General features: G+C 39.4%; 1 protein-coding gene across 2 annotated transcripts; it reads right to left on the minus strand.

Moving 5' to 3' along the window:
- On the minus strand, positions 1-23,498 carry HHLA1 (HERV-H LTR-associating 1). Of its 2 annotated transcripts, none has more exons than XM_035319867.1 (18): positions 22,497-23,498; positions 22,010-22,068; positions 20,630-20,713; positions 17,755-17,863; positions 16,245-16,304; positions 15,149-15,229; positions 14,566-14,649; positions 14,390-14,473; positions 12,909-12,992; positions 12,271-12,327; positions 12,076-12,162; positions 11,297-11,389; positions 9,257-9,445; positions 8,603-8,674; positions 8,297-8,368; positions 911-1,067; positions 502-584; positions 1-280 (listed from the first exon to the last, which is right to left on the minus strand). In XM_035319867.1, the coding sequence occupies exons 3-18, from the start codon at positions 20,705-20,707 to the stop codon at positions 237-239; spliced, it is 1,434 nt and encodes a 477-aa protein (XP_035175758.1). In that variant the 5' UTR covers positions 20,708-20,713; positions 22,010-22,068; positions 22,497-23,498; the 3' UTR covers positions 1-236. The 2 variants fall into 2 exon arrangements, with proteins under 2 accessions (XP_035175758.1, XP_035175757.1); XM_035319866.1 differs by having other exon boundaries at positions 22,301-23,498.
- Positions 23,499-25,147: the final 1,649 nt, after the last annotated feature.

The raw sequence follows: 25,147 nt of genomic DNA on the forward strand, positions 1-25,147 counted from the left end.
TCTAATGTTTTTATTGCAGTTACAACACTTGTATAAAATGCATCTGTTTTTACACATCATTTTTACATTGCCTTGGAGGAAGACAGATTCCTAGGTTAACATCCAATTAATAACTTGTCTTGTTACAAATATTTGTAAATAACATATCACAATCTGATTTTTCTTATGCTGAGAAATGAAAGAGACTGCTAAAACTACCACCGATCTCCTGAATTGCAGTAACATTCTTCGGTGCTCTAAACTGATTTACAGATATTTTTAAGGCATTTCTGTTTTAATGCTGGAAGAACAAAAGAAAATTACAGTCAGAACAGGTTTTACAAGAATATTAAAACCATACACGGTTCAATAAATCTCTTTTTTATTCTAATACCTTAAAAAATCTCCATCAGGAGAAATAGCTATCTGAAGAAAGTCAGCAAATTCTCTGTGGGTATCTAAAACTTCTTGTTATATATTTTTAATAAGGTATGTAGAGGTTTAGATAGAAAACATACTTACTGTGGGAGTAAACAACTCTTTTGACTCGTTCACAGACATAACTTGCATTTTTCAAGAACCAGGAATAATATTCAACACAGTACCTAAAGAAGGAAAGTTAGGAGAGTACTGTCCTGCTGTCTTACATAAGCATAGCTGAATGCATCTCATGCTGCTAATATTGCACTTTGAACACAGAAACAAAGACATTCTGACCTCACCTATGCTGTTAGATACTTGGAAAAATTCAGCTGAGCAACATTCACCCAGTCTGACAAGTGGAGGCCAGATCAGCCCTGGGGGCCCCTCTGGGACTCAGACAGTAGCCACATACTCAAAAATGGTGATTGAAAATTGTCATTGTTTTTGAAAAAGCACAATGGATTATTTTAAGAAGACAGAAGCAATTGAAACTTCTGTCAGATTTTACCTCATGGCTTCCTTTCTGGAATATTTCCTTCGACCAACACAGAGGCACAGCTGGAAAAACCTGCACAGCTCCATCACACAAGGATTGATCTTCTGCACTATGACAGTGACAGGAGGCGAGGTCACACGGGACTCTTTGAGGAATGCTTGTGGACACCCTAGGAAAAACACAGCTGTGAAATAATTCATAGACTTATCCCATAAAATTTCCTGCAATTACTTATCTGAGCTAAGGGAAACATGCAGATTACAGAGCTCACGTAGGTATCTTAAAATCAAGTCTGAGTGAGGCAGATAACTGAAAAGAAAGCCACACAGCCTGGCAGTTGTTAGACTGATAGTACAAATATTCTTTTCAATGTATTATTTATCATTTCTGGTTAGTTATTAAAATCCATGCTGCTTTTATTTATCACAAATACAAGGAACAACTCTAAAGATGTAATTTATTTATTGTTACCTCTTTAGGTGGAGGTTCAGCTGCCATTGAAGAATTAGTTTTCCACAGCACAAATCAGTGAGATGAACAGCACCATACACTTATTATATTTGATATTTTCTATATAGATATGATACTTTAATGCAAAAGCCATTTTTATTTCCTCACTCTTTCCTACATACACCATCTAAGCCTGAATCGTAGGCTAAACACAACAGAGCTAATAAGCAGTCAGCCTGTCACTGTTCTCTTCATCTCCTTTTTAGCTTCATTAACAAAAGAAACATGATTTATGCAGATGTTATGGCTTTCTCTCTGTCTATTTCTGCATTTGTCTGCCATTTTCCCCTCTTGTTTCCAGCAAACTAAATCTTCAGCTAATTTCAGATAACTTTTTAGAGACAGGTAAAAATCCTCTGGATAAATACTTTCCTACAGGTGTCTTGAAAATTACTGAGAAACTGAAGGAGAAAAGGTCAATTTCTGCCTGCATTGAGAGTAAGGTAGGAATCATTTCTCCATTTTACTCTTGGTCAGCTGCCAGTTGGTTAATCTGTGGGTTTTTGTTTTGCTTGTTTGTTTTTTCCTTCAGGTGACCACTATTACGTTAACTTAAGAAAAATGCAGGAAAATGGTGTAGTGAGGGCTGGACTCCCTCTCCCCTCTCTGAAATCAACTAAAAGGAAAATATCTAGTTTATTCTGTTAATTGAATCTTCTCCAGTCAGCACTCAGAGAGAAACATTTGTACACCAAACAGTTCACCCCAGCAGGAAATGCAACTGTGCCAGGCTGCAGATAATGTAATATAACAGAATAGGTGATGGCAGGTTATAAGAATTGCTATGTGTTTTTTTGTTTTTGTTTTTGTTTTTGTTTTCTTTTTATTATTTTTTTTTCAGTGTGAAATAAAATCTCCTTTCAGCCTCTCTGTCTGTTACAGAAAAGAGAAAACAAAGCAAGGTGAAAATGAAGGAAACAGAAAGGGTAATGCAAAACTGAAGCTGCTTTCTTTTTTTTCCTTTTCTTTCTTTTTTTTCTTTTTTTTTTTTTTCAGTGTTTTTCTTTACCATATTAAGAGAAAACCTAACATTAGCCATAATCTTTTCTTCTTGAAGCCATACTCTGGCACGCGTCATCTTGAGTCTTTGCCTTTGCTGTTAGTTAAATTAACTTAGCTAACAGCTGTGTTATGGTAGGTAAAAATCAAAGGGCTTGCTAGAAAAAACAAAGGCAACATTTAAATTGTGCTGAAAGGCTAGGACATGGCTGCAATAGGCGTGTAACCACCTCACCTTTGTGCATTAAATAATGTCACTCTGCAGAGGAGATGCTGTGGGGAGGCACAGTTTGGGTCATTGCAGTGTGCAGATCACATGCAGCAAGCTTCCCAAAGGTGCTGACCCTGTGCCTGCACTCCAAAAAATGAGGGACATCCCTGCAAACACCTGGAACTGGAAGAAGATAAGCAAGGGCCACTCTGGGAGAAGCCATATTTTGCATGACCTGGGTGTCCCTCTCCCTTCCACCCACTGGGGTGGAAGACCCCAAAACTCGGGAGCAAAGGCAGCAGCTGTGGGATTGCTGGCTGGCTTTTCCACTTGTGAAAACCAGCAGCAGGCTTTGGCCACATGCCTAGATAAGCTGTCTTACCTGCAGAGCATAATCCCCTTAGACAGTGTAATTGCATTTCCAGGTTCACGTCTCACATGCTTTATAGCTTTGGGCCATCTTATGTTATGCGATAGGAGAGGTTACGGAGGTTAAATTTGGACTAATGAAGTTCTGTTGAAATAAGACTGAGTTGTATAGTGCTGACAAGAAGTTTAATATAAAATGGCATCTGTGGGCAGGAGGAAAATAGAGGCACTGCCAAGCTGAAAGAGATTGCTACGAAACAATTTGTCTTCTGCCAGAGCTTGCCCAAGGTAGCAGAAATCATGGAGGACTATTGGGCAGACTTTGCAACTCCCATACTCTTGGTGCCCTCTGAAAAAGGACCACTGGCTGTGTGTCACAGACAATGCACTCTAATTAGTCAGTGATGGGCGAGACGTAGCCCCGTTTCCCTCAGTCTCAGCAGTTTTGCATGATAACTAGCACTTGACACATCTTGACATGTCTTGAGTTTTTCCACTTGCTGGCAATTAAAAATGACTGGTGCCTTGTTTTAACAAACACTCTTCATGTTAATAACTAAACATCAGAGCAGGCAGTGATGAGTTTTTAGTATAAGCTATCCATTAAAAGGGATGTTATTGTTGCTGGGAATAATTAAAATTTGCTAAAAGCCACCCCCCAGTGAATCTCAACATCTCCACCAAAGTAGGTGCTCACTATTCCATCTAACAGGTGTTAGTGCTTAGCTCAAGCTGTGCATTTTGCCAGCAGAAATTCAGCTCTATCTAAATGTAAATTGAATGACTGCAATTTCAATGTGGATTCATTTATGTAGGAAAGAGAAATCAAATAAAAAAGTTGAAAGTTAAACAAATTGCTCTGGTTTTCATCTCTAACAATAATTTCATTTTAAATTGATGTTGTATTTACATAATACTGTATTTAATGTTGAAATTCTTTTTCAAATAGTGTTAGATTTAATTTTATTTGGATTGGATGGTATACTTACATGACAGAATTGAAATCAATATTTTCAGTGCTTCATAGACATTTTTTATCTCATTGTAATAAATTTCTACTGGGATTTTTTTTTTTTTAATTTCTACAAATGCACATTGAAACAAAAAGATTTATAAATAGGAATTTATTTTAAAACTTTCCTTTCTAATATTTTTCTTTTCTAAGAAAATGAGTTAGTCAATACAGGAAAGAGAGCACAGGAACCACATCTTCCTATGCAGAGCTTTGCTCTTGCCCTTTTGAAATTGCTACGCTACTGTTGCAGGCAGATAAGTGACAAGTTCTTGCTGCACTAAAGAGCCCTTTGCACTAGGAACTGAATATCACCTCTCTTTGACACTGAGATTAAATTTTGCCGTCAGTGAAAGCAATATTGTGGCTACTGTGAATAATTCAGGCTTACAATATCCCTCTCTGTGTACTATAATATGCACTCACATATTTTATCAGTTGGCATACAATAAATAAACAAATAAATAAATAGATCCACTTTTGTGATTTAAGAAGTGACTTCATGGAATAATGTCCTGGTCTTCAGAGCACTGTGGCTGCTCTTCACTGCTTTGTGATCCCACTGTTGGATTTTATTTTTTTTCTTCTCAAAATGCCATGATTGATATATGCAGCTAGATAGCCTCTGTCATGGTTTCTGACAGAGAGGTATTTTGTGACTCTCCATTCACTGATTGCAACCCTTGATTCCCAGCTTTTTCAAAAAGGTCTGGTTCCCAGTTTTAGGTTTTGTAGGGTTTATAGTGTTGTCCACCAGACAGCACGTGGCAGATGAACAAACCCTGGACAGCGCACACCATAAGTCCACTCACAGACTCCAGCAATGTCCAGTTTGGCCCTTATTTAATATTCAAGTCAAACTCATCCAAAGCAACTAGGAAACAGAGAATATTGGTGTGTGTGTGTGCAGAATTATTTCTTGATGGACAAGAATTACCATAGCATATTCATCTGATCCCCATCAAGATAATAAGACATTGTTCATCTTAAATTCTTCCCTTCACACCATCGAGAGTGTCAAGAAATGAAATTATATTCATGATATACTGGTTCATTTGCTTCATGCAGTGTACGTCATGGGGGTCATAGGCATTAATATGAGGACTCTGGTATTTTGGACCCCTTAAACAAAAGTGAAATTAAAGAAATGCCAAGGGAAAAAAAAAAAAAAAATCAAAATCCTTACTATGGTGGTTTGAAAAACCTCTTAACATCAAGAACTCTTTCTTGGCTCACCACCAGTGAGTCTTCTCCCTAGAAACACATCTCAGTAGATAGTGTTTTACTGCAGTTTTCCCAAGCCTCCCAGGCAACATATTCCTCTCCATCCTCTTTGCCACTGCCTTCCTTGCAGGTCTTCCCCCACTGTATATGTGTGGTCACTTGATGCTGTTGTCAAAATCCTTTGTATTCATAATCAGTATTTTTAATTAACTACAATAACATCAATAACATTATTTCTTCCAAGAATGGATGCCCCACTGAGTCCTATGCTCTGAAGTGCCGTCTCTTCCTAATAGCGTGATTGAAAAGAAAAAAAGGGAAAACAAACAAACAAACAAACAAACAAACAAAAACTTCTGCTGGTAAATTCAGCTGACAAGAACTATGAAAAACCTGATCAGAATGAGCAAAAACTACAAAAGTGAACAGCAGAGGATGTTATTCCTGGGTTGCTGCAATAGGCAATGAAAAAACAAACAGAAAAACAAACAACAACAACAACAACAACAAAAAAAAAGGTAAAAAGCAGCCAACACCAAAGACATAAGATGTTACTTCTCTCCTATTATGTGATTATTCCCAGTAACAGCAAATTGAAGATCTACAAAAGGACCATTCTTGTCTGACACAGTTATGCTTATTCCCTCACAATAACCCTTTGCAGACAAATAAAGGTGTGTTAGAATTCAGCAATGAGCAGACAGAAGTCAGTATTTAAAATGTCATTATAAAATGTGAGATTACCAGAGAATCCAAAGCAAATCCTTGGCTTTAAGTCTCAAAGCAATCCCAAACAAAGACCTGAGGGTTGCCTGCATGGAACTGGGAAACTGTCTGCATCTCTGATGCTCTGGGGTGGTTCCAGTAACACAGGAGACCACAAGGCTGCAGAGTTTCCCTTCACCTGCTGCTGATGTTCATTTTTTTTCACGTTGCCTGTCCTGTTTTGACAGGACAGCAGCAGCTTTCTTGGTCAGATTTATTAGGAATCCATATCAGAGACCCACATTTTCCTGTAACAATATCAGACAGTGCAGCTTTTTTTTCTGTTGTCCCCATCAAACTATTACAAGCCATATAATCAGCATTTCTTTTTTTTCCATCCTCTCCTACTGCCCTTCGGAATTTTCTGGCCCTAGTTTGCTCAGATTATAATTTTTTCCTTCTAATTTCTTTGTGTTCAAAAACACCATCTAAAATGTATTATTTGATTGGCATTTTTGTACTTTGGACAAATAGAAAACTCTTCTGTTTTTATCTATAATATAACTAAGGACTAAAGATAAGACTAAAAGATACAGAAGAGCCCCTGCAATTTAATCTGATATATTACTATTGCACATCCCAGCATCTATGCTTCTGGCATTAGACAATCACTGTACAGGAGCATAAGCAGGCAAGGAACAGATTTCCAAAATCCCCTCTGGCAGTCCTCACCACCAAGCAAGACTCGTGTTCCTGCTCATCCTCTCCCAGGAACAATCACATCTCTGGTAGCAGCACAGTCAACTTCACCATAGGGACCAGAGACAGCCTCTACCCAGAGCATCCCATCTGTTTGTAGCTCTAACACAGCTCTGAGCAGCCAGATAGGTGGATTTGGAGTGAAAGAGGCTGAGAACACAATCCTAATGCCAGGAAAGCTTGGAAATGAGCCATATGTTTCTTCTGGAAAAGATGGGGACCATTTCTTCCCTTTCTAGTCTTGTTTTCAGCCAGAAAAACTGATCCTGAATTAATGTGCTACAGACTGAGCTCAGTGGTAGCTACCAAGTTTCTCTAAAAAGATTATGCTATGCGGAATAGCAGATAATCACAATCCCAGTCTGGAATATGGGTATGTGGATTTTGTCTGGATCCAATTGCAGGCGGGTTGGATATTCCCTCCAAATACAGCAGCAATATGAAATCATAACAATGCTGAAGCACTTTTCCATGTGAATACCAAAGCTGGACCATGTACCCATCATATCCCTCAAATTTACTTTAATTCTATTAATTTACTTCCTTAACTCCATTAATTTAATTCCTTAATTCCATTAGCATTCTATGATTCTATGATTAATCACCAGGTTAGCAGGGTGTGCAATGCTTAATCGCAAGCTGAAATACATCAACTTCTCTGGTCAGGAGAATCCTTCCCTAAGCTCTGTTGGCATTAGTCCACTGGAAGAGTTATTTCTTCCCTGTGATAAGCCCATGAAAACCCAATTCAGAATTTACATTCTACCATTCTACCACTCTTGATGTTGCTGGAGCATGCAGAAATTTTTTTCAGCTCTGTGACTTCTGATTTTGACTTTGATTGGGATTTGCAGCTGAGATTTATTCCCATTGTACTTATGAACTATGCTTCTAATTTGCAAATTTGGGAGTGAGCAGCCGGGATTCATTCGCATGCCCAGAATCCAAAGCTGTGGCTGGATTCTCCCAGAGTGCAGATTCCCTTTCTGGTATTGTATTAGGTCCACTTTTTCAAGGCATGTAACCTCTTACTAAATACTTTCATAGAAATGTACTTTTACTGCCTACATGACTAGATGACACTTATATTTGGAGTGGCACATCATCATGTATTTACTACACTGAACTCTTAAATTCTGATTATTTTGGAACATAGAAGGAAGAGCTGTGTTCTCCTGGAAATGTAGCTGATAACTGTCCTTCTTTAGCCAAAGAGGAACTTCGTAGAATTTAAAATTCAGGGTAATTCTGAAGATTTCAAGTGTCAAGGATAGACTTAATCATTTTATTTGTACCAACAGAAGGATTTAAAGCATGACAATTTCTTTTGGAACAAAGGAATTTTAAGATTTCCCAATAGCCAATCCATGTTAAAATTGACATGTGGAGTATACGATTTGATTATATCATAATTTGTATTTTCAGTGTGAGGTTGTGTATGATTCAGAAACACGGAAACAATCCCTTTGTCATTTTGTGTGTTTTATATTCATAAAATATACTATCGAGTACATAAAACATGCACATTTTTTTCCGCATAGGAAAATTTGTATATGGGTATACTTTCAAACAGGCTACTATTTTTGCTGTATGCTCAGCTACTACTTACAGGTAATTGAGTGAAGTTTCAGTGTCACATCAGGCCGGTAGGGTGGAGTAGGCAGTACAGAGGAAAGCAAATCTGAAGGTGGAAGAAGAATATAAAATGCTTTGACATAATAACAGAAAAAAAAAAAAAAAAAAAAAAAGGAAGCTTGAACAAGAGTAACAAAAACATGCTGAAGTCTCATGGCCACTAATACACACTTCTGTATATATTGATGCATAAATACATTCAGTCTCTTATTTCTATACGGATTATTTTTATTTTCATGTGCCGACATGATTTTTTTTTTTTTTTCCAGATCAATCTCACCTGGCTCTGTTTGCATCAGTTTGCTGGCTTCTTGAGGAGGGATGGTCTGCATCCAGAATGAATAGATATCACCTGTGGGAACAGAAAGACACATCACGTCATTTAGGAAATTTATTATTTATCTATTGAGAAGAATATCCTGCTATGTATGAGACTGCTCAACAGACAGGAGTCCTTACCCAATACTAGCATATAAAAATGGCATGATGAAAAAGGAAGGGCAGAAGCTGTATTTATTAGAACTTGAAAAGTGCATGAGCTAAGGAAAAATGATTTAAAGAAGATATTTTTAGTAGAGACCTATAGAATCAGCTCTATTTTATGGTCAGTTTTAGTTCTGTTGTTCCCCTTTTACCCCTACCCAGGTCTATTCACTGGATTTGGAGCAAAAAATGAGCAAAGAGTTGTGTGGCAGATGTGTCCACAAGAAGCAGGACCAGTTTTTTCCCCAAAGCAGTAAGAAACTACAGGATGTCCCCTCTAGCCTATCTTAGCACCTCTACAGTAAAGAAATCTACTCACTGGAGACCAAGAAAGGGTCTCTCTGAAGGGCCTCCTAACATCCACCTCTGACACACAGCTTGGGGTGGGCTTCTGGCCAAATGCCAGAGCTAAAGGGGTAAAGTGGGTTTTGGTCCTCCATGCAGAACTCACCAGGGCTGGTCTGCAAGGCTGATGATGGGGCCAAGTTCTCCCCAGCAGCCGGAGGGGCTCCAACTGTGCCTCTTGGTCTTGAAGCATCCACGTGCAGTGATGGAAACCCCAATCCCTTCGCACCAACCGTCTTTGGCCATGGTGGGGACCTCGTGGTGGGGATGTTCAGGGCAAGAGGGGTGCTGGTAGCTGGAGAAGCAGGAGAGACAGAGGAAAGGCACCATAAAAGTTCTGTGAGTGCTGGTGCCCCATGGCAGCAGAGAACGTAACACACTGGGGTACAATGACACCTAAAATGCAACCAGAAAATCCCATCTGCTCCTCAAGTGCTCCCACTGGCAGCTAACTTTAAATTTTTTCACATCATTTTAAAAAATATGTTTTTTATTTTTTTCTTTCCAGGAAAACACGGGGAGTACCAATAAAGTTAGAAATTTTAACTGAGGACATAAAATCATAGAATGGTTTCATCTATGAATGAATTTTTCACTAGATGAAAAATCATCTAGTGCCAGCCTCACATTTCAATGTCCACATGCTCATAAACCAAAAAAGAAAGTGTGGTGTTCCTTCAAAGTGTTTTTTTTTGTTGTTGTTGTTGTTTTTTTTTTTTTTTTCTTTCCTTCACATAAATTATTTTTTATTTCCTAAGCTTTTTTACTATAGAGGGAAAAGATGAAAGCTCTTGTCTATGTGAATGGAGGCAGGCAGGTACTGGAGGACAGATACTGGAACTGGAGAACTGATGACATTTTTGTGGCAGGAATGACAACCAATCACTCACAACTGAAGGTTATATAAAATCAAAGATGTTAACAATTTAAAATCAAAATCAACGTTTTTTTTTTTTTAATTTCAATTATTTTAATTAAATAAAAAAGAGAAACAAATATCAATAAGAAGAAACAAAACAACAACAAAACTTGTTATTGGTTTAAAACAAAGTTATTTTTTTCTTTACTTCTCTGTCTCCTAGAGAACTTTTATAAATTATACAGAAAAAAAAAATCTTGTAAAGATACTATTGTGTGCTTTACTGGCCTGATCTGCTGGTTAGGACAAATTTTTACCTTACTCTGTAATTGTAATTTAGCATCACTTGCAGAGAGATCTGGACAGGTTGGAGAATTGGGTGATCACCAACTGCATGAAGTTTAACAAAAGCAAGTGCTGGGTCCTGCACCTGGGACGAGGCAACCCTGGCCGTACATACAGACTGGGTGACGAGACGCTGGAGCACAGCCCCGCAGAGAGGGATCTGGGGGTCGTGGTAGACAGCAAGTTGAATATGAGCCAGCAGTGTGCCCTGGCAGCCAGGAAGGCCAACTGTATCCTGGGGTGCATCAAGCACGGCATCGCTAGTAGGGCAAGTGAAGTGATCGTCCCGCTCTACTCTGCGCTGGTGCGGCCTCACCTTGAGTACTGTGTGTAGTTCTGGGCACCACTGTACAAAAAGGACATTAAACTGTTGGAGAGTGTCCAGAGGAGGGCGATGAAGATGGTGAAGGGCCTGGAGGGGATGACGTATGAGGAGCGGCTGAGGTCACTGGGCCTGTTTAGCCTGGAGAAGAGGAGACCGAGGGGGGACCTCATTGCGGTCTACAACTTCCTCGCCAGGGGGGTGGGTGACTTCCTCGCCAGAGAGGCGGGTGACTTATTCTCCATAAACCCAAGTGATAGGACCCGTGGGAACGGGGTGAAGCTGAGGCAGGGGAAGTTCAGACTAGATATCAGGAGGAGATTTTTTACTGAGAGGGTAGCTGCGCACTGGAACAGGCTCCCCAGTGAAGTAATCACTGCACCAAGCCTGTATGAATTTAAGAAACGTTTGGACTATGCACTAAGTCACATGGTCTAAACTTTTGGGTAGACCTACGTGGTGCAAGGAGTTGGACTTGATGATCCTTATGGGCCCCTTCCAACTCAGAATATTCTATGATTCTATGATTCCATGATCACTGATGTGTGCAGCAAAGATACACGATCACTTGTGGAGACATTAATCAAGGAGAATATAAAGGTCTGGAAATATTAACTCACTTTTAAATGTCCACTTGTGTTCTCCTGATGGATCCATGGTTTTGTCTGAGTCGTCCTGTAATTTCATGAAACTTGAAAAAATTGAATCTAGATCTTTGAGGTAAGAGAAGATAATGTTAGTACACTCACTGTCCATAGAATATCATGTAATAAAAAGGAAATAAATCAGGTTCTGGTGCAAAAGGAACTGATGTCGTGTTTTTTTTTTTTTTTGTTTTTTTTTTTTTTTTTTTAAAAAAAAAGAGTTACTGGTAAAGTGTCTTTGATTTTTATTTTTATTTCTTTTTAAACTGGTGAGAAACTTCCTACAGCTTTCAGCACAGGTGAACTTGTCACTGATTTACATGTCTTCTTGATTTAATACACCATCCAAAATGAGAAGTAGTCACTGGCAACAGTAAGAGGTTAGTATCTGCAGTCAGCTCAACCTGGCAAAGAAGTTATGGGTGGGGGAGCCATGCAGCACTCTGGCTGAGTATATTTGACTCCTTTCTGAAGGTTACTCACATAAATGCAGATTACTTGTGCTCAGAGCTAAGGGAGATAACCATTTAGATCAAGAGTATCACAGAGCCTCCCCAGCCCAGTAGTGAATCCTGTGAAATCTCTGATCCCAAGAATTTTTTTTGTTCCTTCAGTAGAAGACCTCACATTCAATAATTTAAACCTTTGTAAATTTTACTTATTTTTAGCATTCATTGAGCATTCATTGTAAGTGCTACCTGGGCATGGTTTTCATGGTTGTTGCTGTTAATTTTTATTCCCTGGGATGTACTTACTCATGTCAGAGGATGCGTTACTGGAAAACGTGTAATTAATAACAGGGGATTTCTCCAATATTTCCCAAAAGTCAGACAGATTTCTCCCTGAAAATATAAATGATTGAAAATAAGAAGACAGACTTGTTTCTAGTATAAGTCATCACTGAAAGTAAATAGGACAATACTTTGGACTGGAATGATTTTTTCATTTACCTGTTTGGCCTGTCATCACACAGATGTAGATACAATCTGAATCATTGCTCTGACGCACTAAAAGGCAAAAAAAATAAAAATGTAAAAGAGATCATTGTTACCAGTTTACATTATATGATATTATCTTAAACTGTGAAAAACAAACCAAGAATGGCATGTGGCTACTACAATTAGTCAAATATTTTCATTCAGATTTGACGTTGACAAAATCTCAATCCAGCACCAAATTCAAATACTAATATTTCTAGGAGAAATGTTTCTCCTCCTAGTTTAAATTTTTTAAATTTAATTCCTAATACATGTATTTTAGAAGGAAAAACAAATTTCAGAAAATATAGCGCATATTCCATAGAGTCATAATTTTCTAAGATATCAGCATTCAATAATAATTAATCAAACTTTCAAATAAAACATATATGTTCATAGAAACATATACATCTCTATATTATATAGTTATAAATTATAAATATATATATTGTTCCTCTAAGGAGACTTTATTTACAACTGCAGTCATGCTTTACAGCATAACTGCTGCTAAATAAGAGCAATAAGCTTTTATATGCATTTCTACTCGTTTCCATGCCAGAACTAAATCACACAAATAAGACAATGATAAATGTTTAAGAGGAAATGCAAACCTGAGAGAATAGAAGTAGATTTAAAAATTTCTGTGAGATAACTGGTGGAGTTTCCAATTATATCAACAAGTAAAGCTGTAAAATCTAGACAACAAAATACAGAAAAATATATTTGAAAACATATTCAACTATCTACATTATCAGAAATAATTTTTCTAATTGATCATATTTTGAACATGTGCTTGTACATGAAAATTATTGAAATATCTAAAAGTTCTGAACTTTTCTGCTGTATAGGAGTAGACTTAGGAAGCCATTGGAATACTCTGTGAAAATACGTGTTAAGATTGTATGCAAAATAGCACCAATGTGCCTAAATGAAAAATTAAATAGAATCTATCTGTTCTAGAGAGCTATTTAAGGTAACACTCTATTAAGGCTGCTTAAATATAGAAGAAGAGCCCAAGCCTGTAGGCTCTGTGGCACTGATTACCTATCTGCCACATGGGACCATGTGGGGAATGTGATTGTCCTTCTACTCTGAGGTCTGCTTCAGAAAAACAGATACTTTTAGCTCAAAAATTAGTTAGTGGTAGAGTTATGATTTTTTATTTATTTATTTTATTTTATTTATTTTTTTAACTATCAGGTTCTAACCATAACAGGTCAACATTCTCATTCAGGGAGTGACAGACACTAGCTCTTGCAGCCTGTGTTGGGCCCACAATTTCCACTGCCTGGTAGGGTGCTCTAACAATCATATTTTGGATTTGGGGCAGGAAGATTTTAGTTTCTGCACCATCCTCCAGTGCAGACTGGGTCATTATGCAAAAAGGCTTTTGAGTTCTGTGTGCCCAGAAAAAAAATATGTGTCTCTGTTGAGGGGTCATCACATGCAGTGTACAGGACATGGGTTCTAGTTCCCAGTTGCTGAGCTACTCCTGATACATCACATTAAACAGCCACAGGATTCAATCACTCCAATCCATCCTGGAATGTTAAATACTGTGAGATCAGGGGTGTGAATGAGGACCGTAGGTGAACGATTTGCCCGAACAGCATCTGACAGTATTAAACAGCTCTATGCAGGCATTAATCCTTACTTTTCACTCCTGTTTGGCTTATTGAGGTTATTGGATTCTGTTGGTGTAGAGAAACCCTTGTTTGTCTTCTGTGAGTCAACTCAGGAGAGTGAAAGTGGCTAAAATAATGTATTACAAAATGCCATATTGTCTGTCCTGCACTGCTTTTTGTACTCAGAGAAGGAAAGCAATGTCCTTCCACCAGGCAAGCAACGCTGCTCACTTGACTGATGGCTCCATCTCAGAGTGGCTGGTTGGGTGCAACCACCTGAGATTTTCATCAAGTTTCCCCAGAGGTTCATAGCAGCACTCATTGTGAGTAGTGGCTGCTGACTTCAGTATGGTGATGCTATTTGTACAAAAATAAAAAGCCTGCAGAGCTCAGGCTGAAGCCTTCAGCTCCAAAGGAAATATTTTACCTTAAGCACATTCAATCGCCAACCTCTTTTGTGTACCTACCTGTCAAGTCATTTGTCACATTGTTTAAACAGTAGCAGTAATGCATAGGAAACTTGCCAGGGTCAACATTTTTCAGGCTAGAAACTGTGGAGAGAGAAGGAAAAAATGGGTATCTTGATGCATGTGCCACATGAGAGGAACTGCTCCTATGTGGAGCAAAGCGCTGAGGCACTCACTGTTATAAACGGTGACTGACACTTTGTGGAAGGCAAACGAGCTGTAAGATGTGATGCTCAGAAAAGAGAAGAGTTTTTTGGTACCTGCAGAAATACATGCCCATGCTATTAGTGTTTGGAACAAATTATGCGAACAGAATGTTTCAGCTCTGCTCATTTGGTTTCTAAAAGACTCCTGAGGTGCTGATGCTGTACAGCTGCCTGAGACTCAATTCCTTTTCATTTCCACTGAGGGAAGGATCATTGGTATTACTTTTTTTTTTTTTTCTTTTCTTTTTCTTTTCTTTTTTCTTTTTTCTTTTTTAATTCAAGCAAGCAAATCCATACTGGGTTATACAGTGCTTTCTAAAGACATCCCCTAAGTAATTAAGCTATGCCTATATATAAACACGCTAATTTCTAAATTATTTTGGGGTAGACAGCTATCTGAATTATAAATGTGCAAATGTAACCTGCTCTGAGAGTTAATTCTGGAGGCAGAGAGCATGCATTTATGGCTTCTCCTGCTAACACCATCAGTCCTTTATCTCATTCACTGCGGGGCTGACAGCCTGCGTGACCTGCCCAGCCTCTGCAGCATTACCTCTGAGTGCCGTGCTCAGCATGCCGTTCACCAGCTCGGTCAGGTTAAGAGCAGCCAGGTCCACAGACTTTGCCGGCATCTCTGGAAAAGAAAGGGTCTCTGAGCGGCTGGAAATGGCTGCTAATCCCGTTTGTGTACAGCAGAAAGCTTCCAGAGTAGGAAAATGAAATAAGCGGTTTATGTATTGAGGCACACTGAAAGAAACTGTGGTTAGAAAATGAATATTCCGGGAGTGCAGAGAGAAGTTGGGAAAATAACAAAATAGAACAGGCAGTGGAATGGCAGACCAAAATTCAGGTAGGGCTCTGTGCCCCCTGCTCCTTTGAGTATATCCTGGAGCAGGCTGCCAGGAGCAGCACCCAGTCCTGGCGTTTTGGTGCCCCCTCGTGATGTGCAATGTGCATTTTCTTCCGAAATAAAAGGAGGCCTCTCCGCAGTTCACAAATGGAGGTAAAAGTGCCTGGGAAATCCCCAGTGCAACATAGAACTGTGATGAAAACACTTTTTTTTTTTTTTTTTTTTTTTTTTTCTCCAAGTTGAACTTTCAAATATGTTATTTTGCCTCCTTCCCACGAAGTCATAACAAAGTAGAGTGGTATGGTGCCTCTGTGTGTGTGAGGAGGAAGGTCTGTGTCTGCATGACAGAGAGAGAAAAAACAGAGCAGGATGGAAAAAGAAGCACAGAAAGCCAGGACGAGAACAAAATCAAATTTGTGGAGAAATATGATTTTCTAATGACATCAGTATTATTTTTAACCTGTTCAAAACAGAGTGTGTTAAAGCAAGTGAGACTGAAGATGACAACCCAATCCTACAGACAGAGGAAAGGGCTCTGGGAGGACAGTACAGAGAAAGAGACAATGCCACCTCACATTGCTGGAAGGACAGAGGTTAAACTGGATCAAGCAGAGATTCCATAGTCCCAAGGAGCAGCCTGTGTTGGGGTGAGGAACCCCTGCCGCAGTGGTGGCTTTGGGCTCACAAACTCCACAGGAGAAAGGCCCACCCACCACCACCTCCCCGCCTGGTACAGTATCTCCCACCCCATTAACACCCACACACAGGCTCGAGGGGATCCCCATGGGCTGCTTGTTACCTGCAGTAGCCAGAACTGCCACTTGCTTCTCTCTCTTATTTTCTCTTCTTATGCATGAAGCTGTGAAGAAAGAGAAGAGGAACAGTTTTCCCTGTTGAGCTACCAAATGGCCCTCAGCTGAGCTCTCCATCAGTGTTACTTTGCTGCTATTATTCATTATAACTCAGACACCCTTGGACATACGCACTGCAAAGCAGGACACTGAGTATCTGCAACAGCAGCTGATCAAGTGCCTGAGAATAAGCATGTCCTAAAAGATCTGCCAGGTCCTTCAGCCGCCAGCTAAAGGATGAAAACAGATTAAATATGAGAGCTTGTCCCTTTAACTCAAGAATCACAATAAAATATTGGTAGCAAACTGTTTTGCAGTCTGAAACTGGACTTGCACGCAACACTGGTTACAAGGTATGTAACTAATGAGTCTAAACCAAAAGGGATCTACATGGGCTGTATATGTGTTTGTAATTCAGAGCAGGTGTTCAGGAGAGGGCCACTCTAAAGAGCTGTGGTCTGGGAAACAGACTGGTTTGGGGCTCAGGAGTTTGGACTCACTTCAGTGACCGACAAGAGATGATACAAAGCAGTGATTTAGCCACTGCAGGACAGGTTGAAGAGTAGGACTTTGGTACTTAAGCTCCCTATCTCATCACTGAAGAACTGAGAGCCTCCAAAGGGTAATCCATAAGGCTCCTCAAACGAGTCAGCACTTGCTAACATTAAACTCCCATGTCTCTCTGAAGCTACAGCGTCTGAGTCCATCCAAGCTCCCCAGTGAGAAGTCCTCTCCTGGGAGCTGGTGCTGAGGGTGGCTTGCCTGGTGAAGCTGGTGATGGCCCTCTCTGCATCATAGCCTAATGGGCAGAGCTACCACCAGAGTGTAGGAAACTTGGGATCATTTTCCTCTTCAGTAAGAGTAAAGCTGGAGGAGTAGAAACAGCAGAACAAAGAGGATATGAGACTGCATAATCTGGCCTTTTTTACCCCTGTTGGAAAACCTATATGCTTGTCCTTATTCTTACAAAAATCTATGCCTTCTACATAATGGAGTCTTAGGATACACTTCTTATCCTTCTCTCTTTATCTATGAATACATAAAAAGGAAAAATAACCTGTGGATAATCCATGGTACAAGGCCTGTAAATCATGCCTCCCCTTACATGCCTCCTCTAATCAGCCATAATAACAACTCTCAGATAATATGAGCTAAATTTGGACTGGCAATCTAGATGGTAAGAGGTCTTCTAACTCTTTGTCTTTCTGTATAAACCCTTCTGACTCCATATTCACGGATCAGAAGCCAAGAATAGACCTTTGCCAACATCTGCTTTGTCCTGCTGTATGGCACCAGTCCTGGAGCCCCAGCCCATCCAGTCTTGCCTATGGAGGGAGAAAGAATAGAGAACCAATTCTGCTATGGATGTGGGAATGGGGAAATCTTTCAGGCTACAGGAACAAATGGAAAAGAGATATCTTGGTGATTTCCTGGGTAGCACCAAACCATTGTCCTTACCTGTGTTCCAAACCAGCAAGAGACACAGAAATCCCAGGCTGATCTTCACTGGCACATGCCAGCAGAACCACCGCATTATGAACTCTGACTCCCAGTGGTTTTGGCAAGCCTAGGAGAAAGAAATACTGTTTTGGTATTGTTACTGTTTGTGGTGGTGTGTGGTTTTGTCCAGACCTTGTCCCAGAATTATATGACCATGAGCATAATATTAGATTTCTTGGATGCAAAGAAAAGTTTGGTGGTGTAAATGACAAAGAATCAGAAATCACACAGTCAGTATTTTTTGTGTATATATGAGTATAGAATATAACTCTTGCTCTTTGAGTCCTAAATAAATGTCTCTTTACTGTAACTTGGTGAGGCTGTCTACACAGTCTTCTCCTCTGGCAGGATGAGCTGTACCCAAAGGACACTGACACATTGGGTGCCCGCTACTTTTGTTGTTGCTGTTGTTGAAACAAGATGAAATTTATTTAGGTTCAATCAGATATCAGTCGAGCTCTTTTTCTGCAGAACTGTTGCTTACCCACCCATTCTTAATCATGTATTTCTAGAGTTAATTATCCTCACCCAGGTGTGTCCTGTGCTGCCTCAGAGATGGCTAGAAAAAAATAAAAAGAAAAAAGGTCCTTGCTTCCCTCCATTATTATTTTTATTATTTAGAATATTGGAAAATATGAGATAAATATGTAGCCATCAGAAAAGTAGGGGTGTATGAAAATTAAAAAAAAAAACAACACCATTTTTTTTTATATATCAGCCATCTCCTCTCTTAGTAGCACACAGTGAACCATTACCTTGAAGATAGCACTGTTTGATTAACAAACCATTACCATCATGTTTAAAATCTTTCTCATATTTAATTCACTGAAGAATTAACACATTCTGAAAATAGTTTTTTACTTAGCAGTTCTAAAGAAATCCTGCCTTGGGATGATGAAATGATACCAAGCTTTTCTGCGTATGAAACATCTGCGTTTGCTTGTCTGATGAGTCTAAAGTGTTTAAGCACTAGCTCTGAAAATTCAAACAAAGCTCTGAGAAGCTTTTCAGGTAGTCCTTATCTACTAGGTCCATCTGGGTGATTGTTTCTGCTTGGCCCCAAACCTATGCTCATCCACAGTTTCTGCATATCATGTACTGAAGAGTGGGGCAGAGGATGAGAGAAAGCCTTGGTCAAATCTCATTCCCTAGATTTCATACTCCATCATCTTTATGTGGGCTTAAAGAATTATGTAAAGGCAGAGTCCAGTGTCCAGTGGACAGATTTAACATCAGGAATCCTAAGCTTGGTTCTCCATGTAACAATGTTCAGGCTCTGAGCAACGGGTTGACTACAGACTACGATTGCAAGTGCTTGCCTGACAACCAGGGCAGTCTAGCCCTGCTTCTACTATCCAGTACTATGAAGCTTAATGGAAATTTTAACAGATTATTATTATTATTATTTTCTATGGATCTATGGACTCTTTAAATAGGGAAGACTAGCAGGGTGCAAGCTCAAGTCTGCTAACATGCTGACATGATGGAAGCAGTGCTAATGCACTGAAGTAGGTATAAAACTAATTTAGGCTTCTGGATTCTGCTCCTTTGTGTGTCTCCCATCCCTCCCCTTTTGATTTGACCATATGAAATGGAAAAGGGTTAGCAAGAGATACTCAATAGCTCTGCTAAATGTGAAGAACTGGTGCTTTGCAAAGTGGCTGTTCCCCAACAGCCCAACAGGGGAGAGCAGGCTATGGAGCTTACATGAGGTTGTGGAATGGAGAGCTGGGTGACCATGTTGTGGGGAGGTTTGTCACTACACAGCTTTTGGAGCAGGAGGGCTACAGTGGCAGGTGCATGTAATCAATGGAAGTGGCCTGAGAGGTCGTGTTGAGGGGGAGCTGTTGGGCTGTGTGTTTGGCTGAGGTCAGCAGCAGTATGTTTTGCAGGATTTTTGTTTATTTTTAAGAGAAAAAAAGAATCACAATTTTTTATTCCTGTACTATGAGAAGTGTCTGACACCTTAGCTCTGCGAGATCTCCTTTAGGGTAAGTCAAGCTTCGCAAAGACTGTTCAGTGATTATGGGCCATACACCTCCCCCTGAGCTTGCTCCTAATGACCCATTCCCTGTACACAGGATATGACCAGGCTGCAGTGCCCATGCTGCCTCTGTGCATGGTGGCCCAAGGGACACAAAACACAACCAACAGCAGTCCTGCCACTGCATTGTCCCTGCAACATAAGACTGGCCTTGGCTAGAAGGTCTTTGTTGCTCAGCCTTGGAGAAAAGCCTAGACCTAGGCAAAATCCTCCTTCATGAGGATTTTGGCTGTGTGGCAAGAGAGAGACCCAAAGCTAGGAGGTGGGAGAAAAGGACTCCTCCTGCTCCACTAAATCTCCCCCTAGAGTTACCGATCAATGTTTTCACTGAAGTGGGAAGGCTTCATTTCTGGGACCTGCTTTGAGGTACACGGGTTCTCCTGGGTCACCATGGAGCTAACCCCAAAGTCCTTGGAGTCCATAAGAATATTTTGCAGAATGATGTGCAAGCACAGCTGTTTTCCACAAAGTTTAACAAGTAAAAGGGGTGATAGGCTGTAGATAACTTCATATCAGGGATTTACCTTAATTACTAATTTATTTAAACTGTCCCAGAGCTGTTCATGCTGGTAGGACAGGGAAAATGATCCAACAAAGGACTCAATGCAGCATGTGAGGGCAGGGGTTATAGGAAGAACATGTTTCCTTGAGATAGGGCAGGGGCTAACAAACACATTGGAAGAGAGGGAAGAAAAAAGAAGCTGTAAAAAGAGAAACAAAATAGAGAATGAAGTACAAAGGTGTGCTTAGAAGTATCTCGTGGACATTGAGAGACACTTTCCGTCTCACCTTAATATGCAGCTCACTGATGTCCTCCTGGCTCAGCTGCTCCTTGAGGCTCACCACCACAGCCGAGCTTCTCCACATACAATGCTTTGCAGCAGAAATGCAGAGCAGGAGTTAGCGTGGCCATTACACCCACACTTAGCTGAGATTACATTCTACAGGCTACAGACTCAATCAAGTAAAATATCTGATGATTGGGACAAAATGCAAACATAACCTTGAAGGAAGGATCATAAACCAAATCCTGTCTACTTCTAACATGAAAATATTAAACAATATTGTTATGGAATTAATGGAAATTTCTCCATTCACGTGAAGTCTTGTTTTGACTGGATGCCAGCATTAGTGCTGTGGAATTTCTGCACATTACAAGCTTCTTAAAAAGAAATTGCAGAGAAACTTTAATACTAAGAACAATGTTTTGGAAAGACTGCCACTAGTGCTCAACAGTTAGGCAGTGGTTTAAATATGATGCATTAGGTTTTAGCTGCTTTCCAAGATCTTTTCTGAGCACTACCTCTCTGAATGTTTGTGCTGTCCAATTAAATTTTAAGGCCATCTGTGACAAATATTCCTAGAATTTCTACCTGAAGTATCTATCTCTCAACAGTGTGCATATTAGTAATATTAACTCTTATGATACACGTCATGTTTGCGTTATTCTGGTTATCTGATTTCTAATTTTTAATCTACCAGGGACAAGTCTTTATTACTCTGTAACTGTATCTCTTTTGTTTGCCAACATAAGTGACACTACTGTAATGACTAAACTACACGTCCATATTGCAAGTATGAAACCCTCCCTGGACTCCAACTCACAATCACTAACAATTTCTATTGCAAAATATAGAGAGATTTGCAGGTGTTAAAGGAAAAGGGGCCATACAACCATGAGCAGACAGATAAATTCCATAAACTGACTTTCAGTGAATATTTTTGTTCCAAAAATTTATCTGATTCAGGCCTTTAGTTAAAAATTCCCCTTTGCCACTACTGGATACATTAATACACCTTTTGTGTTGATTTTAAGCTGAACAATATTACTAGAATCCATTTTACTCAGAACTGTTGATCCAGAGTTCCTTGAACTGCTGAACTGGAGAGTTTAATCCAGTTCAGACTACCTTTATGCACTCATGAAGTCCTCTTTTTAAATGCCTCTGTGCTATTCTAGATTATGGGATTAATTAACATGGTTATTAGCTATGCTTCATTTGAAATCATTTTAATGCAGCAGGTAACCATGAAGTTTGAATTGCTTTCCTTCCCCCCTTCCCCCGTAACAGCTGTCAAGTAATTTTTCCATATCTTCATTCTAAACAGAGTAGGACAGAATTTAATAGACCAATAATAATAAAAGTCCTCGAGTATTAATTTCCTTACCTTTGTTCAGTCTCACCAAAGGTCACCTCTCATTTTAAGCACACCATTATACACCCAGTCTAAAAAATATTCCATGTTAATATAAAAATAAGCCTCTGTTACAATTACACACTTCGTTAGATTGCTACAACCACTTTTTAAGTTCAGGTTTATTTGTACCAGAATTTAAGCAAACCTCCAATAAAATTACATTTTGTTTTCTATATTCTTACTCAGCAATAATAGCACAGACAATATGATTCCCTCCACATACATTTGAAATGACTGAGATCTGGAATAATATCAACTTACCTGGCTTCTCTTGACAAAGATGATTATCTTCAAAGCCTATATAAGACTGGAGGCTATCACCAGGTCTTAATAACCACTTAGTGAAAGACTTTGAGTAGATAGGCTTGATAATCTTGCTTTAAAATCCTGTGAAAATTGTCATCCTAATCCCACAAATACTAACTAAAGGTAACACAATTGTAAGCAAAAAAAATACCTGCCGAATCCCTCATGGAATGACTTTGTGGCACACCAGGTTGGGATTGGAAGCACCTTTTGGCAGTAATGACTTGAACTGCAAAGTAGAAAGGATTTTTTTTTTTTTTCCCCTTTTAAAGGGACAGCTCATTTTACTGCATTTAGGCCAATGCCACCTTTGACAGGGAGAGGTAGAAACCCCTTTGATAAAGTTTTATCCATGCTTGGGGTAGCAATTTAAACAAGGGGTGTTGCTGAGAGAATATGGAAGGAACTGGTGTGTGTCTTAACTGTAGAAAATCAAAAGGAACAAAATGACAGATTAAATCAGAAAATTGTCTGGCATTGTGTTGAAGTGGCGGGGAAGGAAGAGCGAGCTGGTCACAACAATGATGTAGAGCAAGTTTGGTGGTGTTGAGTGATATTTAGCATAAGCTAAGAGATGATCGTCATTGGAAGCTGTGAGTAAAATTCTGTTTCCATTTGTTCCAATGGCAAGTGATCCTTCTGAAATCAGTGGATTTAAGCCCAGCTTGGTTAAAAGCAGACACTTTACCATAAGCCACTGCAACATGTGAGGAATGCTGTCATTCAAAACCTTATGATAATTAAAGTAAAGAAAGGAAATTATAAGGAATTTGCAACCAGTGAGTCAATGGACTAAAAGGTGCTTTAAGAACCAGTTTAAAACCTCAGCTGAGGAGTCTTCTGACCCCTGCTAGAGGACAAAGAAGACCTGGCAGATGTCATGTATACAAGCTGGCTATAGGGAATGGTCCCTGGCCTCTCCTCACTTCCCAGATTCATCCTGGGAAATTTTGAGGCTGCTGGCTGGCCTAGATCAGGATTACTCCAAGACTTCCTATCGATGTCATAGTCCTATTAATGACACAGGCATTTGGGTTGCGGGGATGTTCCCCAGCACTACTTAATTTATTATTGCCGATATTGCTTAGGTAACTGGTGTGTCATCAGACTTGTTTTGTTTTCACCTTAGTCAACTCTCTTCCTTTAATTGCATTGTCTCTTTTTTTTTTTTTTTTTTTTTTTTTTCACTTCCACTAATTAAATCAAAGAGAGTTGTGCTGTTACCCAAAGACACATAATGTAATGGTTAAAACACTGCAGCCTGACAGTGTGTCAGATAAGAGAAAGTGATTTTGCTGGTTTCAGATTTCAGTCTTATCCTTTTGGGGTCTTAGTTTCCTATCAAAAATAAGTTTATGGGTCATGCTATGTATGTATTAGGGTGGTGTCTCCATCTGTCCTACAACCCCACATTCACCAAGAACTTCCAAAGCTGGAAGGCAATGTATAACAGTTATAGCTGGTAAACATGAAGCTTATACATGTGTGCACACACATGCACACTCTTATCTTTATCTTCTTTCACTTTGCCTATCATTAAAAAAAAAAAAAAAAGTGTATTCAGTGTGATGTTATTGCATCTAGAATTATTTAATTATATCTGGAAGTTACTGATATGATAAAAGGCAAATTTTTGTGAATCGTGACTAAATGCTGCAGCTTGAGGAACTTGGAAACATCTTTTCTTTGACAAGACTTACTGATTTAATTACCAGTTGCTCAATATCTCATCAACAAGACTGGGATGAAAGTTCTCTCTGTAGCAGCTCACAAAACCAGGTATAGCCAAGAAAATGTGTGTGCTGGGATCTGTTCCAATCGTTTGATGTTTGGCTATGAGGATAATTTGACTTTCAGCAGGTTTTCCCTCATGCTGTGTTTTGCCCTGGGACCCTGTAATTTTAACTTTGCTCAGCTGCAGAGCAATGCTCAGGTGACCGGGGAAGGGGCTATTGTTCAGCCCCAACTTTGACTCTTCAGGACAATGCAGTGTTCTCACTCAGAGCATCACTCTGAGCAAGCAGCTTTCTCAGGAGTATAGTCTTTACGTGCCTTCTTTTTCCAGCGCCTCTTTGTGTGGCAGAGCTGTGTCCATAACTGGCATCTCAAAATCCAAAACAAGTAAAGTCATTTTGATTGTGTTCTCAGCAACACAATATAGATGCGTATTTCGTATAAATTACCATGTAAAAGCATTCATTTGCTGAAAGCTACACAGAAGTCCTCCACTAATGCAAGATAAATGAACACACTTTCAAGCCACAAGCCTGTGATTTACTTGTAAGAAAGAAGACTGGGAAGGAGGGAGAAAGTGAAGTCCGAAGGTTGGTGCTTTATCTCCCTGGGCTGGGAACACAGTGTATACTTTTTTCTTGTGACTTTTTGTTAAATGGTTTAAAAACATCATGCTACATAAGAAGTTGCAAAGTGTATGAGTGATGGCAAGGGCTCCAGGAACGTGTTCTTGTGACCTGAGCTGGAGTCAGCACCCAGCATCCCCTCCCACTCCTACTTTTCAGAAAATCTTAGCACTATTTTTCTAATTATATTTTATTTATTTTTACACAAATGTCATTAAGTACAATTCTCAAATGTAAACATGTTTCTTTGTTACTCTTCTTTTGGAAGAGTAAAATAAATTTAATCTCTTAAAGGGAAATGATGTATATATATATTAACATCTATTTATTCCTGTCCTTAAAATCTGTTTCCTTTTTGGGGAAATTTATTTAGAATTGCAAATGAGCCCTATTCTTTACAATAATATCTCTTTAATCTTTTTCTTTAAGATTTTACTAAGAT

The sequence above is a fragment of the Oxyura jamaicensis genome, chromosome 2 (genome assembly GCF_011077185.1).
Source record: "Oxyura jamaicensis isolate SHBP4307 breed ruddy duck chromosome 2, BPBGC_Ojam_1.0, whole genome shotgun sequence".
Classification (NCBI taxonomy): domain Eukaryota; kingdom Metazoa; phylum Chordata; class Aves; order Anseriformes; family Anatidae; genus Oxyura; species Oxyura jamaicensis.